The sequence below is a fragment of the Sus scrofa genome, chromosome 17, assembly GCF_000003025.6.
Source record: "Sus scrofa isolate TJ Tabasco breed Duroc chromosome 17, Sscrofa11.1, whole genome shotgun sequence".
Taxonomy (NCBI): Eukaryota; Metazoa; Chordata; class Mammalia; order Artiodactyla; family Suidae; genus Sus; species Sus scrofa.
The window spans coordinates 1,441,931-1,462,974 of record NC_010459.5 but is presented as its reverse complement, the minus strand read 5'-3'; the positions used below and the strand labels follow the sequence as shown (position 1 = coordinate 1,462,974).

At 36.5% G+C, this 21,044-nt stretch overlaps 1 protein-coding gene across 17 annotated transcripts in view; it reads left to right on the top strand.

Moving 5' to 3' along the window:
• DLC1 (DLC1 Rho GTPase activating protein) overlaps positions 1-21,044 on the top strand; it is a 467,463-nt gene that overhangs the window by 174,197 nt on the left and 272,222 nt on the right. For 16 of the 17 annotated variants that reach the window (XR_002339951.1, XR_002339954.1, XR_002339952.1 and 13 more), the window contains 2 exons: positions 4,288-4,437; positions 11,770-11,910. Coding sequence is in view for 12 of the 17 variants with exons in the window: in XM_021077719.1 (XP_020933378.1) it covers positions 4,288-4,437; positions 11,770-11,910 (291 nt within the window). In the remaining 5 variants the exon portion in view is untranslated. Of the gene's footprint in view, positions 1-4,287; positions 4,438-11,769; positions 12,843-21,044 lie in introns of those variants that run through there. The other variant, XM_021077731.1, reaches the window with a different exon arrangement.

Sequence of the window (21,044 nt, the reverse complement as noted above, 5' to 3'; positions counted from 1 at the left end):
ATGGGAGTATGTACACTACAGGAAAATTGGCATGCACTACAAATTAACTTTATTTTTATTTGGAGATCCATTTGCTAGACATATACCAACATATCACTGCCTATCCACTCCCTACTTCAAAAAAATGAGTTCTCCAAACAGTTCCTTTTTTTTCACTTTGATCCCAAAATAAGTAGGGTCTTGTTATAAAAGTTTCTGTTATTTCTTTACAATCACTGTAATGTGGGTCCAATTCACCCCTCAGCCAAAAAAGGATTATGGCTAGAACTAGAATAAATTTAGAATAAATTGAATCATTTAGCCTGTATTTGTCGTGTGGCATTGCTAGACATAAAATACTATGAAGTTCCAAAAATATTTGGCTGTCAATAAGTGGTAAGCATTCTAAAATTTTTAAAAACACAGCAAATCACTTATCTGCTTACAACCTGCCCATGGCCTCACTGCACAAAGAATAAAGTGACCTCTTTACACTGACCTTTACAATGGAATATAATTTGGCTCCTATTTATATTCAACCTCATTTTACCCTAGCACCCGCACACGCTCCCTCTCACTTTCCCTCTCCAGCTTCCCTAATATTTTTTCAGTTCCTCTTGTTCACCCAACCGGTTCTCACCTCAGACTGGAATCCTACTTTCCTAGTTCTACTAGCTCCCCCATCTGCCTCCTTCCTGCCCCCACACCTGCCCACATGCCTCTCTCTTTCACCTCTGTTTCTATCTCAAGTCTATCTCCATCTCCATCCCTAGCTTTCTCTCCTCTACCTTATTTTTTTCATCTCATCATGATTTACTCTCACTTCCACAGAAAGCTCTTCTCTGAGTACCCTCTACAAAGTGGAACACCCCCCCTTCAGTTACTGTTCACTTTGTTATTTATTTTCTTCTTACATATATTCCTATCTGAAACCATCTCATGTATACATTTGTTAACTTTCATTATGTCTTCGCATGGTTGACTGTCATATTCAGGACAACAAAGATTTTCTCTTATTCACTGATGAACATTTTGCGCCTTTAATAGCGCTTTGGCCCAGAATAGCTGTGACTGCAGGAAAGAAGAAAAGAAAGATGGAAGGGGAGAGAATGTCAAATCTTGGCTTTGATTTAAGGGGGTTAAGTTGCTGAAATACCTAGAACTAAGGCAGCTTTGCTTATTAAGAAGTTCCTCTGCATGGCCTATAGTGACAGCATGAAATGAAAGCACCACTGTAGGATTCGACCTTGCCAGAATCTGCAAATACATAGCTCTGTTTTCAGGCATGAGCTATTTGCTGGAGTTTAGCCATGGATATAGGAACGGTTAGAACTTTGTGAACTAGTCATGCTTGGGCTTTAACGACAAGGACAAAAGATTTATCCAAAGCATCTGATTTGCAGCCAACTCTATTTTGTGATGTTTAATGAATGTGTAGCATACAATACCAGTCTGTGTACTTGACACTTCAAGCCGAATGTTGTAATGGATGGTGAATAAGGAAGCGTCCATGAAGGAAAGGGAAAACCAAATATTTCTTATTTCTCTAAAGAGATATCTTTTACCAAGCCTGTTTGGTTTTATTCTTTTTGGCAGATAGTTTGCAATAATCTGATGCTCAGCCCATGGATTTGAAACTGTTTTTAAAGCACAGTCTCAGCATCCAGTTAATTCAAGACAAATTGTTTCTGAGGCTACTGCCGACAGGTCTAGGATAGCTGCAGGATATACTGTTTTTATCCAACATTAACTTAGTAGCTGGAAAAATATCAAGACGTATTTTCTAGGGCTTTAGGAACTGTTCTTTCACTGGATCCTATTGATTTCATTATTATTATTCCTGACAACATACTGTGTATGAGGTGTAGAACTTGACTCTATGTCTGCCAGGTGGAAAAACTTCATCTTTGTGCTTGAGGATGTTGTTACAAAGGAATGAAAGACAATCAGAAAAAACATACGTGGATATATAGGGAGATGCAAAGAACATTATCTTGCCAAACACAACTCTGGTTTAAAAGAGAAGGAAATGATATAAGCAGACACATTACATTAAAGGAGCAATCAAGGCGACTTTGTGTTTTCTGTTCAGTCAAATTCTTCCATTTTCTGGATTATTTAGAAGACAATTAAAATGAATAATCTGAAATATCTCTAGGACTCTATTTTAAAGTATAAACAGAGTTTTACTATACATGACATTCTTTTGAATATAACGAAGTTAGTTCTGAAGTACTGACGGATGTGATGTAGAGTAGGGTTCTGCCCTGCTTATTTGCAAATATCCTGGCCCTTCTTCAGTATGGTAAAAGCTTATAATGACAAAAGTTCTATAATTCTCTTTCAGAGCCGCATTAAGTGTTTTAGACAGCAGGGACAATAGAAGAAAATTGAAGATATAATTACAGCATAGTACTCTACATGAATTAACACGATTCAAATAAACTCTCAATTTATTCTCAGAATTATTGTCTTTGTGCAAACAGGGCTATTATTTCAATTTGACATTATTCTTTAAACCACACATAAGCTTAGCTTACCCAAATAACTTATCAATGTTAGCTGAATTAATGATTTTGACCACCTTAATCCAATAAACCAACTCGTTGACATGTGAAAGATAATTATGGTTAATATTAACAGTCTTCTTTAACTGTTTGAGGTACAGAGGCTCCTATGGAATTAGATGTATCCACAAAATTACTCTAATCCTTATTCTTTGGGGTAGCTACTAATGATGAGTAGGGGGATGGGACGGCCTGGGAGTTTGGGGTTAGCAGATTCAAACTATTGCATTTGGAGTGGGTAAGCAATGAGATCCTGCTGTATAGCACAGGGAACTATATCAAGTCACTGTGCTGGAACATGATGGAGGATAAAGTGAGGAAAAGAATGTATATATATATAATGTACATGAATGATACAAATGAATGTATAAAATATATAAATGACTGAGTCATTTTGATGTACAGCAGAAATTGACAGACAATTATAAAGCAATTATAATAGAAAAAGTAAAAATATAAAGAAAAGAAAAAGGCCAAAAACAAAATAAAAGATCTGATTCAGGCAGTCACCTCATTCATGCCACTATTACTCCCATCACCTCATAAAAACCTCCAAATTACCCCCTTGTACTCACTTCCTGCAGGCTTCTGTCGTGATATAGTTCCCTTTAAGATCCCCGCTGATGATCCTTTCAAAGGTGATTTCACCCAGGTAAACATCAGACAGATAAGGTGGTAGCATGAGTCACAAATGGTGACTTACCACAAAAGCGCTGGTTCTCAGTCCATGAAATCCCTCAGTAAAGAATTTTACAATGTTTTCCATGTTTTGCTATGTTTTTTATTTTACCAAATGCTCTGCTCATCCTTGATACCCTGCACATTTTAGAAAATGTAGACGTTTCTTAATACTAATAGACTAGTTTGACACATACAAACAGGAAACCTGCATGAGAAGATTTAGCTATTTTTATAAGTGAAACTATTTTCATAAATATGTCTATATTATAGAGAATTCAGAGTAAGAAATCATGTCTATGGCCATTCCACACTGAACACACCCAGTCTCATTAGAGTAAGTAACCATGGAGTTCCATCATGGCTCAGTGGAAACAAATCTGACTGGAATCCATGAGGACGCAGGTTCGATCCCTGGCCACACTCAGTGGATTAAGGATCCAGCATTGCCATAACGCTGTGGTGTAGGCCGCAGATGTGGCTCGGATCTGGCGTTGCTGTGGCTGTGGCATAGGCTGGCGGCTACAGCTCCAGTTCGACCCCTAGACTGGGAACCTCCATATGCCACACATGTGGCCCTAAAAAAAAAAAAGAAAAAAACTGTCATGTTTGATTCTTTTCCTATTTTTTGCTGTACTCAGAAATATTCGTCCAAAAATATTATCTTATACGCTTCCTTAAATGTTTAACCCACAAATAATTATTAGTATGCTACAGTTGACTTGTGCTATGACCAAAGGAGAGTAAATATACAACTTTTTCTCTGAATAATCAGTAAGTAGTAAATATGTATCAGTACTCTTTGATATTACCCTTATTTTTCATTGTGCTTTGCTCTAGAAGATATATGTTTAATATTCATGTAAAATGCTTTCTTGGCAGGAGGTCGCTGTCTTCCCAATGAAGAGCCCATTGATGGTACAGAATAGAACTTCCCCTCCCCCTTGAATAGAAAATTGCCTATTATTCAGTGTCCTTTTTGTCACATTGAAGAACAGGGAACTTTTTATTCTTTCCAAGAAATGGCCTTTCAGATTGAGTAACAACATGTTCTGTTCCTCAGGAAATAAGAGAAGACCGAGATAGGGCGAGGCTAGACTCGATGGTGTTGCTAATCATGAAACTGGACCAGCTTGATCAGGACATTGAGAACGCTCTCAGCACCAGCTCTTCACCGTCCAGCACACCAACCAACCTGCGGCGGCAAGTTCCTGTGAGCTTCCCACTTCTTTGTACATGAGCATGATGTCACTTTGTATAGTCCTTCTTGCAGATGAAACATTGTTGATGACACCATCTACCCTCAAGTGACCCTGTTAGTTTTCCATAAAGATCACTCACATAATTCTTGGCTTCAAGCAGAGCCCATAAGAGAAGTGCATGATTCATGAGAAGTGGTTATTAGACAGGAAAGAGGGTCACTTTGGGAAATTATTTTGCTTCCTCGTGATCAAATTCTCTTCATTGCAGTTATTTGCCCAATTGTCAGCCTCCTCTGATATGCTGTAAATGCCATTAGTAAAGCTTATTTATCTCAGTTGCTATTTTATTTCCAGGGACCCACAAATTTACATTGCACATAGATGACTAATAAATATCTGGTGGATGGATGGATGGACGGATGGATGGTTTGATGGATGAATGAATGGGTGGATGAGTGTGTGGCTGCTGGTTGAACTAACTCAGAATATTTCCAAGATTAAATCAGTTTGAGAACATCTAAAATTCACTCAGTGAAATATAATAATAGTGGACAGAGGTGAGAATTTTATTTTACTGCATGTTAATTTCATATGACACATTCCTCTGAGATTCTAACACTCAAAGTAGAATTTAGAAGACATAGACTCCAAGATGACTATACATTCTGCATATTTAATAGCTTGTTTTTTGAATATCTAGCAAATATGGTGGTATAACTTACTTATTATTGCCATGCATCTCTTTTCAATTAATTTTATCACTTTTGCTATGCAATAATTGATGTATTAAATTAAGAAATTTTGTAATTACTTAAGATCAAAGGGGTGGACGTGTATAGAAGCTTCGTACTTATTTTCATCAACACTTTTAAAGTCCTATTTTTGAATCAGAGATGCTTCCCAGTACCTTTTTGCCGTTAATGTTGGTATGGGATATATCTTCTCTTTTAAAACTTTCTGGTGTGAATTGTTCATCTCTCCTACCTCTTTAATCACTCCCCTTTCCCTCTGTATTGACCGTTCCTCAATCCCTTGTATTTAGGGAAAAAATCACAGCCCAGATTTCTGCTAAATACAACTCTCATTGTTGTCTTCACCTCAGAGAACAAAATAGCCATTATATACTAGACATGGTTCTTTGTTGACTAGCAAAGACAGTACAAATAAGAGCTAAGGTGGGTGATGATTTTAGGATTTGCCTACATCTACATCTCTGCCTCCATTTAAAGTATAATCTGGGTATAATCTGGAAGTTCCTTGAGAGTCTAGTGGTTAGGATTTGTTGCTTTCACTGCTGCAGCCTGGGTTCAATCCCTGGTCTGGGAACTGAGATTTCACCTGAAGCTGCTGCATGCAAAGACAAGAGAAAATAAATTTAAAAAAAAAATAAAATGAAGTGTAAACTGGATTTTGTATTACATGCATTTTCTCTTGGACAATAACCATCCTTGCCATACAATGGTTGATTCTGTAAATAAAGATCTATTTCTGAGTTGTCAGTTCAACAGATACTTGAAATAGGCAAAATAATACAGTAAAAACATAAACTTTGGAGCCTGCAGACCTGGGTTCACATGCCAGCTCTACAACTGAATATCTGAGAATATAAGAAAATTATTTAATTTCTCAACTTCGGGTTCATGTTTAAAAAAGGGAACTATTGTCTCCTACTTAATAGCTTATTGTCAAAAGCAAATAAAAGAACGTGTGTAAGATATGCATTGCAAAGATTTGGCACAGAGTGCATATTTAGTATTTGTTAACTCCTTTTCCTTCTCCCATATATTCACTCCTACCAGACACTGGACTAAAGATGAATAAGACATAGCCTGCATGTCTCAAAATTTCTTTTCTAGGTCATCCCTTTTTTTCTAGGTCATCCCTTTTTCTTTATTTCTGTTCTTTGGTATTTAAAGCTACTTAACATTCTCTGTCATCAACATTTTTCCACATTCAGCTTCCATTTCTTTTGATAATTGTGCCATAGAATAAATGGATTATAACATATGATTATAACCTTGATTGTCCACCACAGAGCCCTGTCCCACATTCAGAGGAGAAACTCCCTCTGCCACACCCTCATACTCAACCTCAACCGTGAACATACTGGGCAGCGTGGGCAAGACATACAATGAAACAGTGACCTCAGTATGAGATCATTTGTGAGAAAAGGCTGGAGTGAGTTCTACATGCAATGAAGGGGGTTAATAATAGAAGCTGGAATCTTTAAGAATGGCTTTAAGGTAAAAAAAAATATTGGAATGAGGGAAGAGGTCAAAATTTACAGAAAGCTGCCCTGGTAGAGACTGACAAGTTAGAGTCAGACGACATTGAGTTTTAAAGCCCCCCCCTGCCACAGAATGTGAATTTGGTCAAGTTATTTGCCTTGGGCTTTGGCTTCATCATCTATCAAGTGATGAAAATGATATCTTCCATGTAGAGTTTGTGCACATGGAAGCAGAGAAAAGCTGTACAGAATTGGCTTTAAATGGTAAAAACACAATTAATGGTAGATTTTTTTAATATTTATTATTTTACCGCAGAATTATTGTATTGTTAGAAAGATGCTGTTATTTACCTACTCAACTCATAAACAGGAAGGCAAAATTAATGCAAATGATTTCTGATAAACATAAATGTCATATATAAATGGCTTAAAAAGAATAGATGATCACTGATCCGAAATCACACAGGGCAAGAAAAATTGGTTAGGGTTATGTGTTTTACACACACACATACTTAATGAATGTAGTATTAATTTAGTATTGTAATTGTCCCATATGTTTTTTGTAACCTCTCTTTTTTAATCTTTGTTTTTCACTTTTTTCTTTTCTTTTTTCCAACTTTCTTGAGATATGATCAACATATCATGTTAAGTTAAAGATGTATAATGTGATGATGTGACACAGTTATATACTGCAAAATAAGTTTAGTTACATCCATCAACTAATGCAATAGCAATTGTGTGTGGGTGTGTGTGTGTATGTGTGCACGCGCGTGCACGTGGTGAGAGTATATAATATAATGTTGTTAACTATACACACCAAAGTCAAGTTTAGATCCCCATAATTTACAAAATTTTGCAACTGGAAGTTTGTACCCTCTGACCAAAATCTCCCTATTTCCCCCCACACACACCCCAACCCCAGACCCAGGCAACCACCATTCAACTCTATTTCCATGAGCTTGGCTTTTTTTTTTAATTCTACACGTAAGATTGTACAGTATTTGTGTTTCTCTGTCTGTTCATTGATTGATAGACATTTTAGTTGTTTCCATGTCTTGCCTATTGTGAATAATGCAATAGTGAACACAAGAGTGCAGGCATCTTTTCAGGACAGTGATTTCTTTCCTTTGGATATATATACCCAGAAGAGGAATTACTGGATCATATAGTAGTTCTACTTTTAACTTTCTTTTTTTTTTTTTTTAATTTTCCCACTGTACAGCAAGGGGGTCAGATTATCCTTACATGTATACATTACAATTACATTTTTCCCCCACCCTTTCTTCTGTTGCAACATGAGTATCTAGACAAAGTTCTCAATGTTACTCAGCAGGATCTCCTTGTAAATCTATTCTAAGTTGTGTCTGATAAGCCCAAGCTCCCGATCCCTCCCACTCCCTCCCCCTCCCATCAGGCAGCCACAAGTCTCTTCTCCAAGTCCATGATTTTCTTTTCTGAGATGTTCATTTGTGTTGGATATTAGATTCCAGTTATAAGTGATATCATATGGTATTTGCCTTTGTCTTTCTGGCTCATTTCACTCAGGATGAGATTCTCTAGTTCCATCCATGTTGCTGCAAATGGCATTATGTCATCATTCTTTTTAATGGCTGAGTAGTATTCCATTGTGTATATATACCACCTCTTCCGAATCCAATCATCTGTCGATGGACATTTGGATTGTTTCCATGTCCTGGCTATTGTGAATAGTGCTGCAATGAACATGCGGGTGCATGTGTCTCTTTTAAGTAGAGCTTTGTCCAGATAGATGCCCAAGAGTGGGATTTCAGGGTCATATGGAAGTTCTATGTATAGATTTCTAAGGTATCTCCAAACTGTTCTCCATAGTGGCTGTACCAGTTTACATTCCCACCAGCAGTGCAGGAGGGTTCCCTTTTCTCCACAGCCCCTCCAGCACTTGTTATTTGTGGATTTATTAATGATGGCCATTCTGACTGGTGTGAGGTGGTATCTCATGGTAGTTTTGATTTGCATTTCTCTTATAATCAGCGATGTTGAGCATTTTTTCATGTGTTTGTTGGCCATCTGTATATCTTCTTTGGAGAAATGTCTATTCAGGTCTTTTGCCCATTTTTCCATTGATTGATTGGTTTTTTTTGCTGTTGGGTTGTATAAGTTGCTTATATATTCTAGAGATTAAGCCCTTGTCAGTTGCATCATTTGAAACTATTTTCTCCCATTCTGTAAGTTGTCTTTTTGTTTTCTTTTTGGTTTCCTTTGCTGTGCAAAAGCTTTTCAGTTTGATGAGGTCCCATGGGTTTATTTTTGCTCTAATTTCTATTGCTTTGGGAGACTGACCTGAGAAAATATTCATGATGTTGTATTTTTAACTTTCTGAGGAACCTTCTTCATACCTTTCCCTGTGGTGCCTGTACTAATTTACATACCTACCAACAATGCACTAGGATTCCCTTTTATCCACATTTTTGTCAACATTTACTATCTCTTGTCTCTTTTATAATAGCCATTCCACAGGTGTAAGAGTATATCCCATTGTAGTTTTAACTTTAATTTCCCTGATAACTGGTGATGTTAGGCATCTTTTAATGCATCTATTAGCCATTTTGTATGTCTTCTTTGGAAAGATATCTGTTCAGGTACTATGCCCATTTTTCAATCAGATTATTTGAATTTTTGCTGTTGAGTTGTATAAGTTCCTTACATATTTTGAATATTAATCCTTTGTGTGATATATTGTTTGCAAATATTTTCTCCCAATTCTACAGGCTTCCTCTTAATTCTGTTGATTGTTTCCTTTGCTGTGCTAAAGCCATTTAGTTTGATATAATCCCGCTTATTTATTTTTATTTTATTACTTGTGTTTTTGGTGTCATATCCAAAAAATTGTTGCCAAGATCAATATCAAGAAGTATTCTCTGTGTTTTCTCCTAGGAGTTTTACAGTTTCAGATTTTAAATTTACATCTTTAGTTCATTTTGAGTTAATTTTCATGAGTGGTCCAATTTCATTCATTAAAGTGTGAATATTCAATTTTCCCAACACCGTTCATTTAAAAGGCTCTTTTTCCACTTTGAGTATTCTTGGCTCCCATGTCAAATGTTAGTTGACCATATATGCATGCCTTTATTTCTGGGCTCTCTGTTCTTTTCCATTGGTCTGTGTGTCTGTTTTTATATGCCAGTACCATACTGTTTTGATTAGTATAGCGTAATAACTGGAAATAAGGGAGTGTGAAGCCTCCAGCTTTGTTCTTCTTTCTCAAGTTTGCTTTGGCTATCCAGGGACTTTTGTGGTTTCATACACATTTTAGGATTTTTTTTCCTATTTCTGTGAAAAAAAAAATGCCTTTGGAATTTTGACAGAGGTTGCACTGATTTTATAGATCACTTTGGGTAGCATGGACATTTTCACAATTTTAATTCTTCCAATTCATGCGTATGTGATATATTTCCATTTATTTGTCTTCTTCATTTTCTTTCACCAATGTCTTATAGTTTTTAGTGTACAGCTCTGCATCTCCTCAGTTAAATATTAATATTCCTCAGTCTGGTTCTTCTTTCATAAAACAATACTTAGTGAGCATCTTCTATGTTCCAGCCACTATTCTTAGCCTTTGGGGATGTATCAATGAATGAGACAAGAAAAGCCCTTGCTCTTATGACACATAGATTCCAACAGAGGGAGACTAATAAGAATTAGAAAAAGAATGAATTGTAGATATGCGTACCTACATATGCATGTATACCTACATATTTATCTGAAGATAGATAAAGTTAGACATTCCTAAATAGAGATAATAGATGGGTATATTTCTGTTCTACAAATATAGAAGATAATTGTAGAAGATAAATAAGGTAATCAGTTTGTACAATACAGAATGATATGTTGTAGAGGTTGAAGAAAAGAAACTTAAAATGTCAAAAGATGCTTCTCTGATAGTCAAACTGAGAGTTGCGTAACAAGAAAACATCAACGAAGGGAAATACTCGGGCAAGGGACATTGAAGGACATAGCCCTTGCTGTAGAAACCAGCTTGATATACTAGAAGAACTGGCAAATTGCAAGTATGGAGGGAGCACACAGAAATAAGAGAATGGTAAAACGTAAGGCAGAGAGTCAGGGTACAAGGTAGGTAATTTTTAATCATGTGGGCCATGGTGAAGTGGAGGTATAGAAAGACTGGATATAAAGATATTTAACTCATAATTTCTCAGGTTAAAATTGTAGAGTGATGTGTGCCTCTACTGCCTCCACTTTGTGTTCTCCTCACCCTCCTCTGTTTTTGCAGGCCACCGTATCACACTAAGACACCATTTGGTAAATTAAATGCACAGTCTTTGTAGGGATTACTAAGTAATTGCTTTCATTCATCAGACATGTCTTATCCAAATAGTGTGCGCCAGTTGCTAAGAAGATGTGATAATATTAAAATTAATACTATTTACAGCAGTGCCTAACATTTAATGAAAATAATTATGTGCCTATTATATGCACTTTGTGTATGTCTTGCTTAATCCTCATAAAACTATGATTACGTGCTATTATTATAATTCTCATTTTCAAATGAGGGAATTCAGTCACACATGCAAACATAATTCCTGCCCTCAAATAGCTTATACTTAATTAGATAGACTTGAGCTAAATGATTCTAGGCCGTTATGGTAGGTGTCACCATGGAGAGCTGATGAAAGATCTCAGGTCATAGAAGAAAATGAGGAAAGTAGAAGTGAGAACTGTCTTTTCATTTGACATCCATGACCCTGTTGCATGAGGGATGTGAAGTGAGTCACTCAAGGTCACACAGCAAGCAAGGGTTGTCTATGGGCTTCTACCTCCTGACTTGTTGCAGTGCCCTAGTTAGCTGCCATTACTACCCCCTTCCAATGTACAATAAACTGTTAAATTATCAAAGTAGTAAACTACCTCTTTGTCAGTATTTGCATTCCCAAATCATTCTCTCTCTAAGGAGTACCATTGTTAATGCAAAATAATGTGTGATTATGGATGACATGTCATGACTCTTTGATGTATCAGTGTGTGTTGGGAGAAGGAGAAGGTGGAAAGGTGTTGGAGGCAAGGAGAAAGGCACATACAGAGTGGACATGCCCTTCACATCGATGTATTTGTTTTATAGGATCTGGAATCAGGATCTGAGAGTGGAGCAGATACCACTTCTATAAATCAGACACAAATAAATTTGCCTTCTAACACCGAGTCTACTGACCTACCATTTTCCACCCCAGTAACCAGTTCTGGAACCAAGCCCAAGTCTACGGTAAGTTGTAAATGATAACAGTCAGTTTCAACCTAAAGTGTTGATGATCGTCAGGTAAGAGTTGATATCTTATCCATTCAACATAGAAGAAATACTCTTGGATTCTTAGTTGCAGTGACTTGATGGTATTTAATTAAGTACACCCAACATATGCTTTTGTTTTGTAAATGATTATATAATTACTAAAATAGTCACTGTTCCAGAATTATGCTGGAAATACGGCATTAAATTTTGTTCCTGGATACTCAGAACTTTAAAGAACCAGGAATGCAAAATCTTAAGATGATTCTTCTTGTATTATTATCCTGACTACACTTTCCAATTGAAAATTAATGGATGGATGGATGGATAGTTTAAAAAGACATAGATAGGTATATAAGATCACATACATGATAAGTTTTATATGAGTATTAAATGACATAGCACATATCAAGTGCTTAGTGAAATTTTTGGCACAGAAAAAATACTGAACAAATGTAAGCTACTAGCATAATTGTTATGATGCTTCATGGACTCTACAATGCTACAAAAACCAGTGAAAAAGAAAATTACCACATATAATAGTATAGCACAGTGAAGTGTGAATAAAAGACATCTTCCTTTAAGTAAAAAGTTGAACTGCAACAAGAAAGCAGTATTTGACTCTAAGGGTAACATTTATGGAGGAAGTAATTACTACTTCAAATATCTAAAGTCCTAGCAGCTCTAAAATAACCTTTCCTAGTTTAGTGAAAATCGTAGTGTCATGTTATTTTTCTAAATGCCCATGTTAGCTTAACACAGAGAAACAATTTTGGACTGCTTTTTTGCCTGCCTTTAAAATAAACAGTAAATCTGAAATAAAATTCAAAAGAGAACACTTGAATTTAAAAACAGAGTAGAGGAGTTCCCATCGTGGCTCAATGGTTAACGAATCTGACTAGGAACCGTGAGGTTGTGGGTTCGATCCCTGGCCTTGCTCAGTGGGTTAAGGATCCAGCGTTGCCATGAGCTGTGGTGTAGGTTGCAGACATGGCTCAGATCCTTCATTGCTGTGGCTCTGGTGTAGGCCAGCGGCTACAGCTCCAATTTGACCGGGAACCTCCATATGCCTATGCTGCAGGAGCAGCCCAAGAAATGGCAAAAAGACAAAAAAAAAAAAAAAAAAAAAACAGTAGATACGTTCCATTGCAGAATGTCTTGATGGAAAAAAATATTTATTAAACATCTATGACATGCCATGTGCTATGCTAGATGCAAAAGGCTTGGAGAGCAATAAAAAATATATTCTCTGTCTTTAAATATCTCACAGTCTAGCACTGAGGGGGAGGAGGCATGTAAACAGTGAAATGCAAAGACGTGCTCTATGTATTGGAAATAGGAGGAGCCAGTGACATACTACTCAATGCTATTTTGTGACACACTAGAAAAATAGGCTCAAAAATAATGTGCGCCAGCAGGCAAACTGCAGTGATTTGGTGCTCTTTTTTTTTCCACAATGGGTAGAGAAGGTTGAAATGCAAAACTCAAATATGAAATCCAACAATCTCATTTCACCATATCCTTATTAAGAAAAAAGATAAAAGCCTCTTAACAGTTTTAGCTTGACGGTTTAGGAAACTTTGGAGCCTTGGTTTTCAGAACACTGGAGACAAGTGTGGGGCTGATATATAAGAAGGCAGTAGAAAGGAAGGTGCATTCCTTTTTAAAGGTATTATGCTAAATTTGCTTTTTTAAGCATCTTCTATTGTCCTAAGGAGTGATATTTTCACTCTAATATTTATTCCATGTTCATCTTTTACTTTAGTTACCTTTGGTATCCACTAGTTTTCCCTTGAAACATACATATTTTGGTATGTGGCCCCTTATTATTGGTAACAATCACTACAGCTCTGTGTGCAATTCCTTAGCCTTTCTTCAATACTCCCATGTTTGTACATGTGATCAATATATTTCCATTAAGGCATGTGCATATTTTTATGGTAACCAACTTCAGTAGAATTTTAGAATAAGAACCATAAAGCTATCAGTTTTCCTAGGACTTTAATCCTTTAGAGTACTTTGTGATGGGTTTTTTTCAAATTTTTTCCTCATGTTGCCATATCTATTGACCAAACTCTTCATCCTACAGGCAAAATAAAAACTTAAAATCAATTATTGAACAGGAACATATTTTGATGCACCACAATCAAGCATCAACTGCAAAGTACAATTGGATATGAAGACATATCCACTTGTTCAGGTGTGATTCCTTACCTGGATACAAGATCACAGCTTTGTAGTGAGGCCACAGTCCCACTAGTCAGTGAGCAGTGAGAATCATTATGCAATTGACTCAGCCTTGAAACACAGTATTCCACTTCAAAACACCCCAAACCTGCATAATGCAGCCTGACCAAAGCCATAGGTAGAATTAGATAACTGGACACACAACTCTGTTCGGCTACCACACTGTAATTTAAGTCAAATTCTCTAGCCAGCCATGAGAAGTACTCAGGAGGAGCAGAAAACACTCCATTGGCAAAGGCAGCTGACTTTTAGGAAATTTCTTAAAGAAAACATCGAATGAAAAAATATAACTTGAGAGTTCTCATTGTGGCACAGCGAAAGCGAATCCGACTAGGAACCTTGAGGTTGCGGGTTTGATCCCTGGCCTCACTCAGTGGGCTAAGGATACGGTGTTGCCATGAGCTGTGGTGTAGGTTGCAGACGTGGCTCAGATCTGCTGTTGTCTCAGCTCTGGCATAGGCCCGCAGCTGTAGCTCTGATTAGACCCCCTAGCCTGGGAACCTCCATATGCCGTGGGTGCGGCCCTAAAAAAAAGACAAAACAAAAATGTAGCTTGAAGAAACAGGCTTTTGTTTTGGAGGAAGGGCTGTTTTAATGTGGGCATATGTATTTTATTTGTTGCTGTTTTTATTATTTTGAGTATTCCTTTTTTACTAACATTAGAAAATGTCTTGCGTCATGGGTCAATTTTGTGTTTTTATTTTTTCCTGGGTAAAAATATTAAAAGAAAGAATTTTACCTATTTTCATGAGAGATTGAACAGTTACGTCTCCCTTTAATTTGGATCTTAGGGAAGAAATGATGTACACTGGTGATCTGGTTACCTTGTGAAAAAAGAGAAAACTCTTCTATCCTACAAAGCTGGTCTTTTCACCATGACCTAAAATTCAGTTTTACTAAGTAGAAACATTAAATTCAAAGAACATCTACTTTTAACATCCATCTAAAATGAATTAACCTTCTGCTGCATAATGTCACATTTTTACAGAATGCTTACTTTCATTTCAAAATTATTTAATGTTACATTTGATTTGCTGCTGTGAAGTCTATTTATAATGGTGACTAACTACCACAAATATTTGGCTTCCCTTTTGTATGTAAGGTCTCTGGATTTCTGAATACTTATTTTTTCACTAAGATTTCTACTTTTATATCTATTATTAGAAGATGACCAATGAACAATCTTCGGATTTTTCATAAATACCATGTATATGTGATGCTGAAAGTTGGTCGTTAATGTAGATTTCTGAGAAGTATTTGACACAAAAAATAAAAGGTAGGATATCCACTACCAAAACAAACAAACAAACAAACAAAAAACCACCTAGGACAAACAAGATCTGGAGCTTCGTGACAAAAATCTCATTGATTTCTTTTCTTTTCTTTTCTTTTCTTTTCTTTTCTTTTCTTTTCTTTTTTGTGATCATTTTATGTCTCTACCCACAGCATATGGAGATTCCCAGGCTAGGGGTCGAATCCAAGCTGTAGCTGCCTGCCTACACCAGGGCCATAGCACGTGGGATCCGAGCCACATCTGAGACCAGCACCACAGCTCACGGCAGCGCCAGATCCTTACCCCACTGATGGAGGCCAGGGATCAAACCTGCATCCTCATAGATACTACTCAGATTCATTTCTGCTGAACCATGACGGGAACTCCTGATTTCTTTCTTAAATTCTTTGTTTTGTCCCTTTTAATCAGTCTCATAATGCCCTTCACACTAGACCCCTCTGCAAATAGCCCCTGATTAGTGTTGGTGGTCATTAAATCACTATGAATCATACATATATTATATAGTGCTTTCATTCACTGTAGAACAACATTCTGACACCCTTCTCACCAGGGTTTTCAGTTGCTTGAGTTGTTCCTGTATTAATTAATAAAATTGTTGTTACATTGTTACAAGAAATATTTTAAAGCTGGGCACTAAAACCTCAGAGGTGTTATATTTGTTGTTTTTCTTATGGATACTGATTATAGAGTTCCCGTTGTGACTCAGCAGGTTAAGATCTCAACTAGCTAGTACTCATGAGGATGTGGGTTTGATCCCTGGCCTCGCCCAGTGGGTTAAGGATCCAGCACTGCCACAAGCTGTGGTATAGGTTGCAGATGCATCTCCGATTCGACCCCTAGCTTCAGGAACTTCCATATGCCACAGGTGCAGCCCTAAAAAGAAAAAAATAGAAGATACTGATTAGTGTTGGTGGTCATTAAATCACTATTAATCATACATATATTAAGAAAGAGACCAAGCCTGAGATAAGTAAACAACATATTTCATTTGTAAAGTAATTACTGGAGGACCAGGGAGGGTACTCTGCCATGTAGAGTAACATCAGTTTCATGGAGAAGACAACACCAGTTGTCGCCATATGATAGAATTCTGACCACAAGGATGAAACCTTCATAATTTGGCATGTTGCAACCCCAGCTAGACAAAGAAGCTTTAAGGTCATCCTAAAATAGCCAAAGGAATGTTGGAAGATGTTGGCATTCATATCAGAATGTATTGAACACTGGAGTTATAAAAAAAAAAACCCTCCTTTGAAGATATCAAAACACCGGAAATTATTAACATTTTCGGTTTGTCTCGCCTTTTTAGGGCTACGCCCTCAGCATATTGAAGTTCCCAGGCTAGAGTCAAATAGGATCTGTTGGAGCTGGCCTACACCACAGCCCTAACAACACAGGATCTGAGCCGTGTCTGTGACCTACACCACAGCTCACAGCAATGCTGAATCCTTAACCCACTGAGTGAGGCCAGGGATTGAACCCACATCTTCATGGATACTAGTCAGGACTAGTCAAGCTAAGCCACGATGAGAACTCCCTAACGTCGTTCATTATTGTAATTGCTACAGGGTAAAAAAAAAAAAAAAAAGCAGGTATGTCTTATTGCTCAAGTTGGCAGCAGTAGTTATTTTTTTTATATAATTTTTTTTTTTATTTTCCCACTGTACAGCAAGGGGGTCAGGTTATTCTTACATGTATACATTACAATTACATTTTTTCCCCCACCCTTTCTTCTGTTGCAACATGAGTATCTAGACATAGTTCTCAATGCTATTCAGCAGGATCTCCTTGTAAATCTATTCTAAGTGGTGTCTGATAAGCCCAAGCTCCCGATCCCTCCCACTCCCTCCCCCTCCCATCAGGCAGCCACAAGTCTCTTCTCCAAGTCCATGATTTTCTTTTCTGAGGAGATGTTCATTTGTGCTGGATATTAGATTCCAGTTATAAGTGATATCATATGGTATTTGTCTTTGTCTTTCTGGCTCATTTCACTCAGTATGAGATTCTCTAGTTCCATCCACGTTGCTGCAAATGGCATGATGTCATTCTTTTTTATGGCTGAGTAGTATTCCATTGTGTATATATACCACATCTTCCGAATCCAATCCTCTGTCGATGGACATTTGGGTTGTTTCCATGTCCTGGCTATTGTGAATAGTGCTGCCAGTCAGAATGGCCATCATTAATAAATCCACAAATAACAAGTGCTGGAGGGGCTGTGGAGAAAAGGGAACCCTCCTGCACTGTTGGTGGGAATGGAAACTGGTACAGCCACTATGGAGAACAGTTTGGAGATACCTTAGAAATCTATCCATATAACTTCCATATGACCCTGCAATCCCACTCTTGGGCATCTATCCGGACAAAACTCTACTTGAAAGAGACACGTGCACCCGCATGTTCATGGCAGCAGTAGTTCTAATTCCACAGACCAAATACACCCCTAATCTTTCATCATTACCACTAAGATGGCAATGAGCTAGATGAGATGGTGGGGAGCATCAGCTCCTGGAGAGGGCGAGAGCTAAGGGGAGGCAGAATGCCACCCAATCAGAGACCCCCAGTTCCTCTCAAGGGTGGTTCAGAATAAATTCTACCTAAACACTGCTGGAGGATGACCGGAATAAAGCTTAAAGGGTATGCCCTGAATTCAAGTTCATGATCATTTCTAGATGACTTTAAAAAAAGAAAGGACTGCAGTGCCACAGTCAGCCTGATATTTTAGCCAGTTTTACCAACAATTCCAAAAATTGCTTGATTGGCGCAATATAGTGAAGAAAAGTAAATCTCAATAGAATTCCAAAATACAACTATTTATATTATGGTCAACTTAGTGAGGCATTTTCATATAATCTACCATTTTTCTCCCTTCTGGCATGATGGAAGCAAACGGTAATTTTCAGCTCTGACATTCACTTGTCAGTAGTGTTGTCCTCACTAAAAAAGCATAAATGTTTTGAAGTAGAGGTTAAAGGAGGGTAATGATGTTGTGTGTGAATTTTTACATTGTTATTTTTAAATAATGCTAGTTTTCCTTTTATTCATCCAATGAGATGTGGTCTGATTTACATTCTTCTTAAAATTATCAATTTATATTTTGACCATTATGCACATAATAACTGTAAATTATCACTCATAATATTTCTATGAGTCTATTCCTAAGCCTGGTAAAAGCAGAGACTATAGGAACATGAACTTTAGGAAATATCCAAAGCTTAATCAGGATAATAATTATGGAGAAAAAGTATTCTCTGTCCATTTGGTAAAATATCAAAAATAAAAAGAACAAGCAGTTTGGAGTGCATACAATATAGCAAAAACTATATTGTGGACTAGTAAGGAATCCTCATCACAGTCTTTGAGGTCGATGTTGTTATTACCTTGAGTTCATAGGTGAGGAAACTGGAACTTGTAATGGCCAATAAAGTTTCCTGCGGTCTCCCTGCTAGTCAGGGCCAGGGTCAGGAGGACACCCAGAACTTCCATGATCCTAAACACTGCTTATACAGAGATTCACATGCTAACAACCTGGCTTCAGAACCAATATAAATTGATTTAGGACTAGTTATTATGTCAGAAAAAAAAATCACTAATGTTTCAATTTTCAAAGTGCAAAAGAACAACTTCATTGATCAATAAGGAATTAGTTCATCAGAGCATGGTAGCAGTTACATTGTTCTAACATCATTTTCAATTCATCTATCCACCACAGATTATTACGTGTGTGTATGTATATATATATATATATATATATATATATATATATATATATATTTGTGTATGTGTGTATCAGATTATGTATACATATGTGGGTAGATGTGTGTGTGTGTGGTGTGTGTATCCATTCCCTGACATTATTTTCCAAAACACTGTGTTGAATACTTCTTAACCATTTGGTTAAATTTTAATGAAACCAATTAGTAATTATGAGGTTCATATATACTCATATTATCATTCAGTATAAATTTTAATGACATATTTATTACTTTTGTATAAAACTCTAACTCAGATAAACACATAAACCACAAATGCAGACTTAGTCATTGTTACTGGGTTTGGAGTGTGGTGGCATATGCATCTGGAATAGGAAACTTGAGGTTTGAACAGAGCTGAGAAAGAGTTTCAAAAAGAAATGCTCACCAGGTAGAAGGACAGAGGTTAATGAGCTCCTTTAATAACCAATATCAACTTGTTAAATGTGCGTGCGTAAAAGGAGAACTTCCATGTAAGACTGCTAAAGAATAAAACATAAATTCCATAACATATTGTTTTGATGGAGAGTTATTTGTAAAGATATCATAGACAATCTGATTAGGGGTCTGCATTAACCCATGATGAATTAGCCACACTCAATTAGAAAAAGAATTCCTAACCTAGAATTTATGGATGGATTTAGGACAAAACCCCACAAATTTGTATTTGACATTATGTATACATGTTACCATTTACACACAGGAAGGCTGTCAATATCTTCATCAGATTCTCAGAAGACCCTACAAGGCCCCCATAAAGAAATGCTTATTCAAGTTTTGGTGATTCAATCAGTTATCCAGTGAAGAGAAAGATGAATATGTCAACATATTTATTACAAATAATACACTTCAGTCACTTTCCTGTCAAAGGATCTGAAGCTCCGGTTTATTTCCTAGTGGAAAATTCCACATATCACCTTTGCAATAAATTAGGCAATGTTTCATGGATATGTGAAAACTGATTCTGCTATGAAACTATAACATATTTTTGGCAGTTGTCCCCATTATACAGTGTATTAATGAAATTAAAACTGATCCAACAAAAAGAAGAAAAACCATCAGAGGTTTCCCACAATACTTCCAGTATAAATCAATTTTATCTCTAAATGTAATCACATACTCATATATATATATGATCATTAATCTAAAGTTATGTTTGTGACATATTAAATAGCAGGCACTAAAATTGAAAAAAAGCAACATGTAAATTTGGGAGTCCAAATCACACCATTTTCAAGTATCATTTAAAACCCAACTCATATGCAGATTTTAGTGGGTCTCTATTTTGTTTTACCCGGATATTTTGTATTTTTGCTTAAGTGATTATCAGATATTGATTTTTAACAAAGCTAATAATTTTCTCTAATGATGTCCACTATTTAAAACAAAATACAGGGATAAAGCATTGTCTTTTTTTACAAATAGGAAATACAAATATTCCTTTTTACTGAACGCTTAGGGAAAATGTAAAGTAATACATAAAATGGACTAGAATTTTATGACTATTTGTATTTTGTAATGTCACATATGATAAGTAAAGAAAACAGCATACTAAAAGGAAAAGCTATACACATAGAATTCTTTAAAAGGTCAGCTTCTTCTGAAACATCAACAAATTTGAATTAATACAGTTTACCACTAATAAATGCAAACAAAAGTGTAATGGTCTTAGAAAAATGCCTTTAACTGTAATGCTTATGAATGTGGCAATTTAATTTTGACATAGCCAAGCAATAACATTAAAGTATGTAGATTTTTAAAGAAATATTTTTCTTTGTTCACTAAAATCCTCATTGTTTATGAGAAAGAAAATAAGGCTA